The sequence below is a fragment of the Phyllobates terribilis genome, unplaced genomic scaffold (genome assembly GCF_046119375.1).
Source record: "Phyllobates terribilis strain yellow unplaced genomic scaffold, ASM4611937v1 Scaffold_4__5_contigs__length_816908805, whole genome shotgun sequence".
In the NCBI taxonomy this organism is placed as follows: Eukaryota; Metazoa; Chordata; class Amphibia; order Anura; family Dendrobatidae; genus Phyllobates; species Phyllobates terribilis.
This window is the reverse complement of record NW_027362764.1, coordinates 146,029,059-146,042,994: the sequence shown is the minus strand read 5'-3', so window position 1 is coordinate 146,042,994 and position 13,936 is coordinate 146,029,059. Positions and strand designations below refer to the sequence as shown.

The 13,936-nt window shown below is 43.2% G+C and overlaps 1 protein-coding gene across 15 annotated transcripts in view; it reads left to right on the top strand.

The window, feature by feature from the left end:
* Positions 1 to 13,936, top strand: part of LOC141265129 (ATP-binding cassette sub-family B member 5-like) — a 401,328-nt gene that overhangs the window by 173,408 nt on the left and 213,984 nt on the right. For 13 of the 15 annotated variants that reach the window (XM_073677823.1, XM_073677815.1, XM_073677819.1 and 10 more), the window contains 5 exons: positions 74 to 245; positions 911 to 1,035; positions 1,115 to 1,289; positions 12,374 to 12,487; positions 13,669 to 13,779. In XM_073677823.1, coding sequence (XP_073533924.1) covers positions 74 to 245; positions 911 to 1,035; positions 1,115 to 1,289; positions 12,374 to 12,487; positions 13,669 to 13,779 — 697 coding nt within the window. Of the gene's footprint in view, positions 1 to 73; positions 246 to 910; positions 1,036 to 1,114; positions 1,290 to 12,373; positions 12,488 to 13,133; positions 13,254 to 13,668; positions 13,780 to 13,936 lie in introns of those variants that run through there. The other 2 variants (XM_073677829.1, XM_073677830.1) reach the window with 2 other exon arrangements.

Genomic DNA, 13,936 nt, shown 5'->3' with positions numbered 1-13,936 from the left:
TAAGAGTAACAGAGATACTTTTAATTTTGACATTTTTCTTGCCTTAGTTAATATCTTTTTTCTTAATCTCTAGAGACATCAATAAAATTAATGATGGGATTGGAGACAAGGTTGGCCATTTTTTGCAAAATTCTGCAACGTGTATAGCTGGATTATTAATCGGATTGGTAAAAGGGTGGCAGCTTACATTAGTTTATATGTCTACAAGTCCACTAACGTCAATATCGGCAGCATTTTTTTCAAAGGTAATTACTATATTTTTACCATAAGGGCTTGTGCACATGATCATAATATCGGAAGAATGCTATCCGTCATTTTCCGAGTAATTTGAGGAAAAATATTGCAGTAAGCTCGCCTTGCCACTGATATTCGGCCATTCAAGTCTATGGGTCAGTGAAAAACATTGGACCATGCTAGAATTCCATTCAAGTGTGGTCTGATTTTCACAGACAGACTGAATGGAGTAGGTGGAAATACTTTTTTTTTCTCCACCTCTGAAAAATTTGGATCACTTTCTGATCACCCTCTGAACATACTCTGATCAGAGTCTGATCAGAGTTAGTCATTTGCCACTTGCAAGCTGGCCCAATTCTTTACTTCCCTCAAACTGGAAAATTGATGATGTATGGCCACTTCTTCACTCAAACTTCACCTGGATGTGGTAGTTTTCCAAGTGATTAGAGATAGGTGGACCCTGACCTACCAGACATTTATGTCATTTCCTGTGGTATGACATGAAGACTTTAGTGTGTAAAACTCGATAAATATGAAACCTAATTCTTAATTTGAATTTTTTTTTGCAGATTTTTTTTACGGATCTTTTAAAAATCTTTTTATTTGTTTTACGTAGATTATCTTAAATAATGTTATCTTGTGAAGCTATAAAAATGATGTTTCACTTTGTAATTAGATGATGGTGTCTCTGACAAGCAAGGAGCTCACAGCTTATGCCAAAGCCGGAGCAGTGGCTGCAGAAGTCCTCTCCTCAATAAGGACAGTGGTGGCGTTCGGGGGACAAGAAAAAGAAATAAAAAGGTGTTTTTGTTAGTGAAACCTGAGAGAGACATGAAGCTAATATATGTTGAACTTCATATGTCATTGTTTTCATTTTTAGATATACAAATAATTTGGGAGAGGCCAAGAAACTTGGCATCAAGAAAGCCATTGCATCCCAGCTTTCCCTTGGCTTGGTGTACCTAATTATTTATGGCGCATATGGGCTAGGATTTTGGTATGGTACAATTCTTATTTTGGGAGATCAGGGATATACCATTGGAGATGCCCTTGTGGTAAGTGTTTTTAGGGAATATACTTTTTAAAATATGAAAGAAAATTGTATTAAATATTGTTAAAAAAAAAAAGTTAAAAAATCCAGAAATTTTAAAATGTTTTTAAACAGACACTTAATAAAATAAAATACCCTGCATGTATTTTGTAAAGCTATAATTCTAATAACATATAATAGATTTGAGAAACACAGAGTTGTTTTATAGGCATAAAACATTCAAATTTTATTACAACATTTAAAATTACACATAAAGTACAATATCAAGTGACAGTATATAGATGGTGGCCAAGAAAAATATTCACTGGAGAAGACAACCAACAACAGAGGTCCCCATGGTCCCAGAAAATTCATACAGCAGAATAATATATATACTGAAACCAATAGTGGTATATATCGGAGCACAATTGTAGGTGTGTTTCCGAGTAAAATAATTATTGCTGAAGAAAAGGATTTTCAGAGGGACAGGTCCTATGCGTTAGGCAGCCTTATCCAGTGAAGATCAATCACAAGCCAGTGATAATGGCCACAAAATGGCAAACCCCCAGAATACAGGTGGTGGCCAAGAAAATTGTACACTGAAAAAGATGGCCAACAGTAGAGGTCCTCATGATCCCAGAATATATGCAGTAAGTTAATCAAGTAATAAGAATAAAGTAATTACTATTAAAGAGAGGGATAGCCATAAGGACAGATATAAACATTAGGTCATCTTACCCAGCGAAAAGCCAAACACTGGCTAATAGTAATAGCCGCGCTGTAGCAAGCCCCGACGCGCGTTTCACGGCCCAAAACTGGCCGCTTCCTCAAGGGGAATGTGCAGGAGTAAAAAAGCGGCACCCTTTTCAACCATGGCGTCGGTCATGTGTGGCCACACATGACCGATCACCTGATCAGCAAGTAGGCGTGGTTTGATGCCGGTAAGCGGCGCATGCGTCGCCACTCCCCGCCCCAGGACGTGAAGCCAGGCCGTCAGGGGCTAGTGCGCAAGCGCGGGCGCACGGCCAAAGACAGGGCCGGGCGCCCGCGCACGCACCAGCCCCGCAGAGACAGCCGGGCGCGCGACCCACAGCGGAGGGAGCGGAGCATGCGCACAACATCAAAAGGGCACAGATTAAGGCGGAAAATATAACACTGCATTTAAAGATGTATCATATCTCATAATAAACAACTTGATTTGAAAAAGACACACAAGCAGATCACTTTGTCGATAATTGGTCCACCAATTTGATGCAGTGTGCAGAAAGATCGCTTTCAAAGCGATGGTGTTTTCATATGACATTTGTAATTGTTACGTCCGCCAACATCAGACCGATTCGCAGATGATTTAATTCAGGCATCAATATGCATAATCCGGCATATAGGGGCCAAATATTCCAAACAGACGATAAAAACTAGAAATAAATATAAAAATTAGAAACTGGGGAAACCCCATATATACAATAAAAGCAAATATTAAAGCGCAACAGAATTATTTTAAAGCACAAGAGGGGGGGAGAAAAAAGGAAAGAAAAAAAAAAAAAAAAAAAAAGAAAAAGACCAAGAAGGAACAATTCCATAAAAGACTAAATTAAATAAATAGTCATAAATCAAATTTATAGAAATGAGGAAAAAGACAGGGACTCATTTAAACCATATGGAGAAAGAGTATCCAACATAGTGATCCACTTAGTTTCGGCACGTGCCAAGACTTTTCTTACATTACCCCCCCGGGCACCCATGTGAACCACATCTATCCCACGAACTTTGAGGCATCTAGGGTCGCAATTATGGGCGACCTTGAAGTGTCTCGGAATTGTTTTTAATTCAGTGACATCAGCCACTGTCCTGGCCGCGCCAATGTCCCGCACATGCTCCCGTATGCGTACCCGGAGCTCCCTGGATGTCAGACCAATATATATCAGAGAGCAGTCACAAGTTGCGTAGTAAATTACGTTACTTGTGCCACACGAGATGTGATGTCTGATATCAAACTGTCTTGTACCATCCGAGGACGCAAAAGTGGTGCAGCGGAGGACATTGGCGCAGGCACGACAGTGGCCGCAAGGAAACATGCCCAAAGTAGGGCCACGGGAGCCGAAGGGGTTTAATTTTTTCGCAACGTAGTGGCTCGACACTAAAATATCTTTCAGGTTGTTGGACCGTCTAGGGGTCATTAGGGGATAATCCCCAAGAGTCGGTCCCAAGGAGGCATCGGTCATCAGGATACTCCAGTGTTTTGTCATTATACTCCTCATTTTATCCCACTCGTGATTGAATGTAGAGATATACCGTATCTTCTTCTGCCCATCATCATTGGTTTTGTATGCTTTGTTTGGGTATAATAAGTGGTTTCTTGGGGTATGCCTAGCACGTTCGTAACCCCGCCTCACACACCTATTACTGTAGCCACGTGATGCGAATCTTGATTTAAGATCGATAGCCTGCTTCTCAAATTTATGGTCCGATGAGCAGATCCGCCTCGCCCTCAGGAATTGCCCGACCGGGACGGCCCTTATTGTGGTTGGATGGTGGGCACTACTTGCATGAATAAGGGAATTGGTCGACGTTGGTTTCCTATAGATGTCTGTCTGAATGCGGCCAGAATCGTCCACCTCCAGACAGACATCCAGGAATTCGATCTTAGATGCATCATATTTATATGTCAACCGAATTCCCCACATATTTATATTTAGCTGTGCCATGAAACTCTCAAGCTGTTGCACCGACCCACGCCAAAGAAACAAAATATCATCGATATAGCGCAGCCAACACAGCACATGGTCCGCGACCCCCACGCCTCCGTCGCCAAAAATCAATCTCTCCCATGCCCCTAGGAAGAGATTGGCGTACAAAGGCGCGCAGGCCGCCTCCATCGCTGTGCCGCGCTTCTGTAGATAAATATTATCTTTAAACAAAAAATAAATATGCGTGAGTACAAAGTGCAACAGCTCGCAGATAAAATCACACATAGGGCCGCCCAAGTCAGACGCCCCGAGGAAGAGGCGGACCGCATCCAGACCAATATTATGGTCAATACAAGTATATAAAGACTCGACATCTACCGTGACAAGCAGAACCCCCTTATCCAGAGAGACGCCGTCGACCCGAGTAAGGACGTTCGTCGTGTCCCTAACGTATGAGGGTAACGTCGCTACAATTGGTTTTAAATAAAAATCAATAAATTTACAGGCTGGTTCACAAAGACCCTCTATACCGGACACGATCGGACGCCCAGGTGGGTCCACGGCGTCTTTGTGGATCTTGGGCAGAAGATAGAACGTGGATGTCTTAGGAAACCGTACAGTAAGTGCTTCAACTGTTTTTTTACATATGGTCCCTACATCACAAGCACGGGTGAGGATAGATTGAAGTGCGGAGGAGTAGGAGTGGGTCGGATTAAAATTTAAATTACAATAATTTACAATACGTATTGCTATCTCGTAGTTGCCTAAACGCCTCTCTTTCGTATTTGGCACATTGCCAAATCACAATATTTCCCCCCTTGTCCGCAGGTTTGATTACAATGTCATCATAAGTTTTGAGTTGCTGAATCGCCAGACGTTGTCGCGCCGTAAGATTATCAAATTTTCTTTTATTTGATAGTTTTTTAAAATCATCCGCAACAAGTCTGGAAAAAATCTCAACTGCTGGACAGAGGGACAAAGGGGGAAATCAATGTGCGGTTCCCAAATCGACACGATTTCCCCCTTTGTCCCTCTGTCCAGCAGTTGAGATCTGCTTGTGTGTCTTTTTCAAATCAAGTTGTTTATTATGAGATATGATACATCTTTAAATGCAGTGTTATATTTTCCGCCTTAATCTGTGCCCTTTTGATGTTGTGCGCATGCTCCGCTCCCTCCGCTGTGGGTCGCGCGCCCGGCTGTCTCTGCGGGGCTGGTGCGTGCGCGGGCGCCCGGCCTTGTCTTTGGCCGTGCGCCCGCGCTTGCGCACTAGCCCCTGACGGCCTGGCTTCGCGTCCTGGGGCGGGGAGTGGCGACGCATGCGCCGCTTACCGGCATCAAACCACGCCTACTTGCTGATCAGGTGAAGCACTTACTGTACGGTTTCCTAAGACATCCACGTTCTATCTTCTGCCCAAGATCCACAAAGACACCGTGGACCCACCTGGGCGTCCGATCGTGTCCGGTATAGAGGGTCTTTGTGAACCAGCCTGTAAATTTATTGATTTTTATTTAAAACCAATTGTAGCGACGTTACCCTCATACGTTAGGGACACGACGGACGTCCTTACTCGGGTCGACGGCGTCTCTCTGGATAAGGGGGTTCTGCTTGTCACGGTAGATGTCGAGTCTTTATATACTTGTATTGACCATAATATTGGTCTGGATGCGGTCCGCCTCTTTCTCGGGGCGTCTGACTTGGGCGGCCCTATGTGTGATTTTATCTGCGAGCTGTTGCACTTTGTACTCACGCATAATTATTTTTTGTTTAAAGATAATATTTATCTACAGAAGCGCGGCACAGCGATGGGGGTGGCCTGCGCGCCTTCATACGCCAATCTCTTCCTAGGGGCATGGGAGAGATTGATTTTTGGCGACGGAGGCGTGGGGGTCGCGGACCATGTGCTGTGTTGGCTGCGCTATATCGATGATATTTTGTTTCTTTGGCGTGGGTCGGTGCAACAGCTTGAGAGTTTCATGGCACAGCTAAATATAAATATGTGGGGAATTCGGTTGACATATAAATATGATGCATCTAAGATCGAATTCCTGGATGTCTGTCTGGAGGTGGACGATTCTGGCCGCATTCAGACGGACATCTATAGGAAACCAACGTCGACCAATTCCCTTATTCATGCAAGTAGTGCCCACCATCCAACCACAATAAGGGCCGTCCCGGTCGGGCAATTCCTGAGGGCGAGGCAGATCTGCTCATCGGACCATAAATTTGAGAAGCAGGCTATCGATCTTAAATCAAGATTCGCATCACGTGGCTACAGTAATAGGTGTGTGAGGCGGGGTTACGAACGTGCTAGGCATACCCCAAGAAACCACTTATTATACCCAAACAAAGCATATAAAACCAATGATGATGGGCAGAAGAAGATACGGTATATCTCTACATTCAATCACGAGTGGGATAATATGAGGAGTATAATGACAAAACACTGGAGTATCCTGATGACCGATGCCTCCTTGGGACCGACTCTTGGGGATTATCCCCTAATGACCCCTAGACGGTCCAACAACCTGAAAGATATTTTAGTGTCGAGCCACTACGTTGCGAAAAAATTAAACCCCTTCGGCTCCCGTGGCCCTACTTTGGGCATGTTTCCTTGCGGCCACTGTCGTGCCTGCGCCAATGTCCTCCGCTGCACCACTTTTGCGTCCTCGGATGGTACAAGACAGTTTGATATCAGACATCACATCTCGTGTGGCACAAGTAACGTAATTTACTACGCAACTTGTGACTGCTCTCTGATATATATTGGTCTGACATCCAGGGAGCTCCGGGTACGCATACGGGAGCATGTGCGGGACATTGGCGCGGCCAGGACAGTGGCTGATGTCACTGAATTAAAAACAATTCCGAGACACTTCAGGGTCGCCCATAATTGCGACCCTAGATGCCTCAAAGTTCGTGGGATAGATGTGGTTCACATGGGTGCCCGGGGGGGTAATGTAAGAAAAGTCTTGGCACGTGCCGAAACTAAGTGGATCACTATGTTGGATACTCTTTCTCCATATGGTTTAAATGAGTCCCTGTCTTTTTCCTCATTTCTATAAATTTGATTTATGACTATTTATTTAATTTAGTCTTTTATGGAATTGTTCCTTCTTGGTCTTTTTTTTTTTTTTCTTTCCTTTTTTCTCCCCCCCCCTTGTGCTTTAAAATAATTCTGTTGCGCTTTAATATTTGCTTTTATTGTATATATGGGGTTTCCCCAGTTTCTAATTTTTATATTTATTTCTAGTTTTTATCGTCTGTTTGGAATATTTGGCCCCTATATGCCGGATTATGCATATTGATGCCTGAATTAAATCATCTGCGAATCGGTCTGATGTTGGCGGACGTAACAATTACAAATGTCATATGAAAACACCATCGCTTTGAAAGCGATCTTTCTGCACACTGCATCAAATTGGTGGACCAATTATCGACAAAGTGATCTGCTTGTGTGTCTTTTTCAAATCAAGTTGTTTATTATGAGATATGATACATCTTTAAATGCAGTGTTATATTTTCCGCCTTAATCTGTGCCCTTTTGATGTTGTGCGCATGCTCCGCTCCCTCCGCTGTGGGTCGCGCGCCCGGCTGTCTCTGCGGGGCTGGTGCGTGCGCGGGTGCCCGGCCTTGTCTTTGGCCGTGCGCCCGCGCTTGCGCACTAGCCCCTGACGGCCTGGCTTCGCGTCCTGGGGCGGGGAGTGGCGATGCATGCGCCGCTTACCGGCATCAAACCACGCCTACTTGCTGATCAGGTGATCGGTCATGTGTGGCCACACATGACCGACGCCATGGTTGAAAAGGGTGCCGCTTTTTTACTCCTGCACATTCCCCTTGAGGAAGCGGCCAGTTTTGGGCCGTGAAACGCGCGTCGGGGCTTGCTACAGCGCGGCTATTACTATTAGCCAGTGTTTGGCTTTTCGCTGGGTAAGATGACCTAATGTTTATATCTGTCCTTATGGCTATCCCTCTCTTTAATAGTAATTACTTTATTCTTATTACTTGATTAACTTACTGCATATATTCTGGGATCATGAGGACCTCTACTGTTGGCCATCTTTTTCAGTGTACAATTTTCTTGGCCACCACCTGTATTCTGGGGGTTTGCCATTTTGTGGCCATTATCACTGGCTTGTGATTGATCTTCACTGGATAAGGCTGCCTAACGCATAGGACCTGTCCCTCTGAAAATCCTTTTCTTCAGCAATAATTATTTTACTCGGAAACACACCTACAATTGTGCTCCGATATATACCACTATTGGTTTCAGTATATATATTATTCTGCTGTATGAATTTTCTGGGACCATGGGGACCTCTGTTGTTGGTTGTCTTCTCCAGTGAATATTTTTCTTGGCCATCATCTATATACTGTCACTTGATATTGTACTTTATGTGTAATTTTAAATGTTGTAATAAAATTTGAATGTTTTATGCCTATAAAACAACTCTGTGTTTCTCAAATCTATTATATGTAACATGAGTTGGCATGATTTGGTGCTCAGGGTTAGTCTTTTCTTCCCCCAGATGCGCCAATCTAGCTATAAAAGGGTTAAATTGTTGATGCAATTCTAATAACATGCATTATATATTACATTTAAATATAAAAAAAATCTTATTTTAGGCTAGAAACTGATGACACAAAGGCAAGAAACAAAAGATCATAACCTGCAGATATGGGGTTAATCTGCAGGTTAATAGCGTTCTGAACGTGAACGGCACCGGCACTTAAAACTGCTGTCGGGAGGAAATAAACTTTATTCTTCTTGGCAATTTTCAGAGTTCAGTCACATTGGTTGCGACGGTGCGGGTTCAGTCAACTGCTGTGTTTAGAGAGCAGCAGCTATAACCGCGCACTAATGCTGAGCTGCTGTCAGTCAGTGCGGAGGGTGCAGCTACAGCCGCTGCTCTCTGAATACAGACCAATGACCAAACCTGTGCCAGCGCCACCCCTATGACTGAAAACTGAACGCTGCTTGGAGGAATAAAGTTAATTTCCTCCTGTCAGTGGGGCTCTGAGTGCGGGCACTGGGCAAGTTCAGAATGCTTTTAACCTGCAGATTAACCCCCAGATTAATAGCATTTTTTCACATGAAAGGTTCCCTTTAAGCTTTAAACAAAAAAAAAAGAAAAATCTGCCATTGTATACAAATCTCGAAATACTAAGGAGAGAACTTCAAAGCAGTTACAAAAATATAGCTACAGTACACTGATGCAAAAAAATAAAAAGTTTTAGATTCTGTTTTGCCAAGAAAAAAATGTGTAGTCTTGAAGGCCAAAAATATCATTGCCCTAAACTTATTAATAGATCTGAACACTTAACGTTTTTTAACATAAATGTATGTATTGTTGGCTACAAATATTTTTTTCACTAAGTTTTATTAAACAATTTGAAATGTTTGGCTTTTAAACAGCCATAGAAATATACTTCTTTCTCTATGTATGCACCACTTTGTCCCCCCCTTCAATTCTAAATTCAACACACTTAAAAAACATCAAAAATTCATCTTGCTTAAGACATAATTGACTACCAACTTTCTGATCAGATTTCAATTCTTATTGAAGTCTGTGGAAAGGTGAGGGAGGAGGAGGAGCAGAGTCAGAGAGAAGCAACAGCCAAGGGTGCTGCTGTATTCTGGTAAGTGTTCTATCTCACCTCAGAATTGTATACACAGCTACATTGCTCAGTACTGCTGTGTAATGTTATTTATGCTTCTGCAGCTTAAACTGTGCTACAGTTACAGAGGAAAGAATAATAATAATAATAATAATCTTTATTTTTATATAGCGCTAACATATTCCGCAGCGCTTTACATACATTATCGTCGCTGTCCCCATCGGGGCTCACAATCTAGATTCCCTATCAGTATGTCTTTGGATGAATGTTTCATGTATCCTTGTGCTGTATATGGGAGACATAGCCATTAGCTTCCACCTACTAGCTCAGAGACAGTTGAAATTTTAAAATAAATAACAGTTTATTCTGAAACATCTGAAGCGAAGGTACACTTAAACTTAAATCCATTTGTAACTCCTCTTTTTTTTATGAACTCCTGTATGTTCAGCTCAACTTTGACGTGGTCACAGATCAGTCTAGAGGAGTAGAAAAATAACAATTACAAGCTCTAAACAAATAACCAAGATTAAATTCCACTGCGCTACTCATTGAACTTAAGGGGTTAAAGTGCAGAGTCACATAGGAAGGAAGATCAGAACATATGAGGGTAAAATGTAGTGCAAATATATTTAAATGATATTATAGAACAGTTTATAAATACATGGGAAAAAGATGTAGTCCAGTTAAAATAGTCCAGAAAAAAATGTCAATTAAGTATGCATGTACACTAATAGTACAAAATGCAGTAGGTTGTATGAAACATACTTGAGGAATCCCGGTTTTCCACTTCAAATGACCACTGGCTCAAAATATTGCTGGTTCAAGGAATTAAAGTGCTGATTACACGTAGTACCTTTGGTTGCTGTCTGCCGTATGCCGTTGGTGTCTGGCGCGGGAGCAGGCTGGAGAAGAAAGCTGCATCTGTAGAGCCAGGGGTGCTCAGGCTGGTAGAGTCCCTGGATAACATGCAGATGATGGCTGGCGGGGCTGGTGAAGGCGTGTGACGCCATGAAGTCCTGAAGAAACCAAAAAGCAAACCAACGCGTTTCGGAGAAACACAGTTTTCCTTAGTCAGTGTGTATGCTCCTGGTGCCACAGGAGAGTGTTTTATAGTCTGTAGCTCTGCCCTCCCTCCACAAAAAATAAGAACAGCCATTGATCCACAATATTCTAAGCGTTGAGCATTTCACATATGTTACGGATCCGGGTGGTGGAACCTCTGTGCTGCGGTGCAAGGAGGGACCCAGACGGGCGTAACTAGGTATCAACTCAGACCGACCAAGGTCATACGGTGGCTCAATTGACTCCGTGACCAGGGAGTGACCGAGCAGAGGGACCAGGTGCTACTCTGGGGATGACCTTGTAAGAGAGCAGGTGACTCCCACGGGTCAGATGGCTAGGACTGACCGGTACAGCAGATGAGCACGGCAAGCAGGCTGATGGGTGGTCCGGACAGACGGACTGGCAGATATGGCTGGAACAGGCAGGGGCCCCCAGGTAGGCTGACAGGTAGGCACGGCAGGTAACAGGCAGGAGCCTCTAGGTAGGCTGTCAGGCAGGCACGGCAAGTGCCGGGCAGGAGCCTCTAGGTAGGCTGTCAGGTGGTCACGGCAAGTGACAGGCAGGAGTCTCTAGGTAGGCTGTCAGGCAGGTTCTCCAAGTAGGCAGGCTACCCTAGCCCATAGACAGACTGGCGGGTTGACCATAGGCAGGTCGTTGGGCTGGAGAGTGTCCTTGGCTGGCGGAGACAGGTAGCAGGTGAAGGCTCCGGATTAGCGGACTGGCCAAGCCCATAGACAGACTGGCAGATGGAGCTATAAGCAGACAGTCGGGCTGGATGGATAGTCAGAAGTAGACTGGCAGACTGGGCTGGTAGTCAGGCAGGCAAAGGGACCTGAGGGCTGAAGCAGAGATTAACACACAAAGCTTCAACCTTGCATGGCCACCTCCATTTTGGAGGAGGTGCCTTTTAAATGAGAGGTCCTCCGTCCATTGGCCGGGGACTCCTTAGGACGGCGCGCGCGGCCCCTTTAAGAGGGAGGGAGCGCGCGCGTGCCCTATCCACAGTGCCCGGGGAGCTGCACGTGCCGGCAGCAAGAGAGGCAGGCGCGCCGGAGAACGCCGGGCAGGGAGCGTGGCGGTGAGTAGGACGGTGTCTCTGCCTGTCAGGGGGCAGAGACGCCGATACCACATCATAATTGCCCAGGATTGACAGGTCTCTGCCTATGTGCGAGTATAGTTAGCGCTGCAGCAGGCAGTACAATCCCCTCCAGATGACTGATGAAGGTCTGATTGACCGAAATGTCTTATTATTTCTGGAATGTCTTTGAACAATTAAAAATTCATTTGTTTTGCACGAAGAATACGAGTGCCAAGTTTTTCTTTTACTATTCACGGATTGGAGTCCTACTTGTGCACCAAAAGAAACCCAGAAGTGTAGTGTCTGTTCTCAGAATACGTGCGTTTATAGCCAGTCCTGTCAATCCACCTGGGACCCACCTATCCGACTAGTCTCAAGCGCTGCGCGGTCTCCGATGGCTTGAAAAGCATGCTTTTCTCTGAAACGCCACAGCATTTCAGGGTCAAACATACCTGGGTGAGATCATACAGCCAGTGCCTGATACATGCTGCCCGTGGCTTGTGTTAAAATAATTGTCTTAGTTCACAGTATAATCAGTATTATTATTAATGACATTTTAAGAATGTAAACCGTGGATAGTGCTGACCATAACACATGCACATACTTTTATATTTGCTGATTGCAGTTTTTTTTCTATTATTGGTAACACATATGTTCTCTGACAGATCTTCATGAGTGTGTTCATCAGCAGCTATTGCTTTGGTCAAGCATTTTCTCATCTTGAAGCATTTTCTATTGCAAGAGGTGCAGCCTATGGTATATTTCATGTCATTGACGAGGTAAATCAGAACAATACAAAAATTGAAACTGATTATAAAATGATTAAAGTATTGTATGGACATAGAGTTTAATTAGTCAAATGTTAAAGAGCATTGATTCATGGAATACATTGCCAAAACCATGTTGAAAACCTTTTCTCACTAATGAACTTAGCCCATTCAACCACAACAATTCCAAAAATGTCTAAACTCAACCTTAAAACTATTTCAGGATTCTTGAAAGAAAACTTCATGTTGTACAACAGATAGTGGTTTGTACTAAATAAATATTAGTAAATCTTTGAAAACTTTTCCCACTGATTATCTAAATTGCAAATCTCAAACCTGGCAAAATGATTCTTCCATCATTTTAGATAAAGCCTTAGTTTTAGTTATATTGAAAGCCTCCATGCTGACAGTGTTGTCTTCTGTTATAACTACCCCGACACTCAAACCACTATCCTTATCCTTTCTGCCACCATAGCACTATGGTGATTTTAATTGTGGGTTGATGGTCCCCAAGTTAAAGGAGAAAAAAATCAATAACATTGGGATGAGACTTAGTGACATAGTAAAAAGCAAAATCTTTAAGCTACAGATTACAGGGTAAAATGAACACTTTTTTAGGGAAACAGCAATGAAAAAAAAAAAAAGGTAGCACTCACCGGTCTTCTTGTTAAAAAGCCATAAATTTATTGATCCATTGAAAATGGTACAGGGGGAGAATGGAAGGAAACCTCCGGACGACGGCCCTTTCGCGCCTTCTTACGCTTCAACGGGACCTAAGGTATCACTTTATTAGGGAAACACCAGCTTTTTCTAAACACTGCATTCTTGCTAGCCACCACTGTGCCCATTATCATCATGTAGAGCAGTGGTTCTCAACTCCAGTGTTCAAGACCCACCAACAGATCATGTTTTCAGGATTTCCTTAGCATTGCACAGGTGATGGAATTATTACCTGTGCAATACTAAGGAAATCCTGAAAACATGATCTGTTGGTGGGTCTTGAGGACTGGAGTTGAGAACCACTGATATAGAGGCTCCTGGTTTGTGATCTGTAATCACTATAGCCATCAATTTGATAGTATCCACCTCTATTTTTGTATCTTTAAATTTTTCTTGTTCTCTGATATAATTTTTATCATATGCACCACATTTGCAAACAAAATAATACTCTTTAATTTATATATAATTTTTAGAGATCTGGTATTGACAGCTTTTCCATAGAAGGATACAGACCAGATATTATAAAAGGAGATGTGGAATTTAAAGATATTCATTTTTGTTATCCATCTCGAGCAAATGTCCAGGTAAGAACAATTACAAATGTTTGCATCAATTTAAACGAATCCTCACATTTTTAAAGGAGCAAACATTACATTATTCATTATAATATTATCTGTGACACTTGCCATTTGTCAGTGAGAGACTCAGTTACCAGTGTATTACATCTCTGGTTCATGTTGC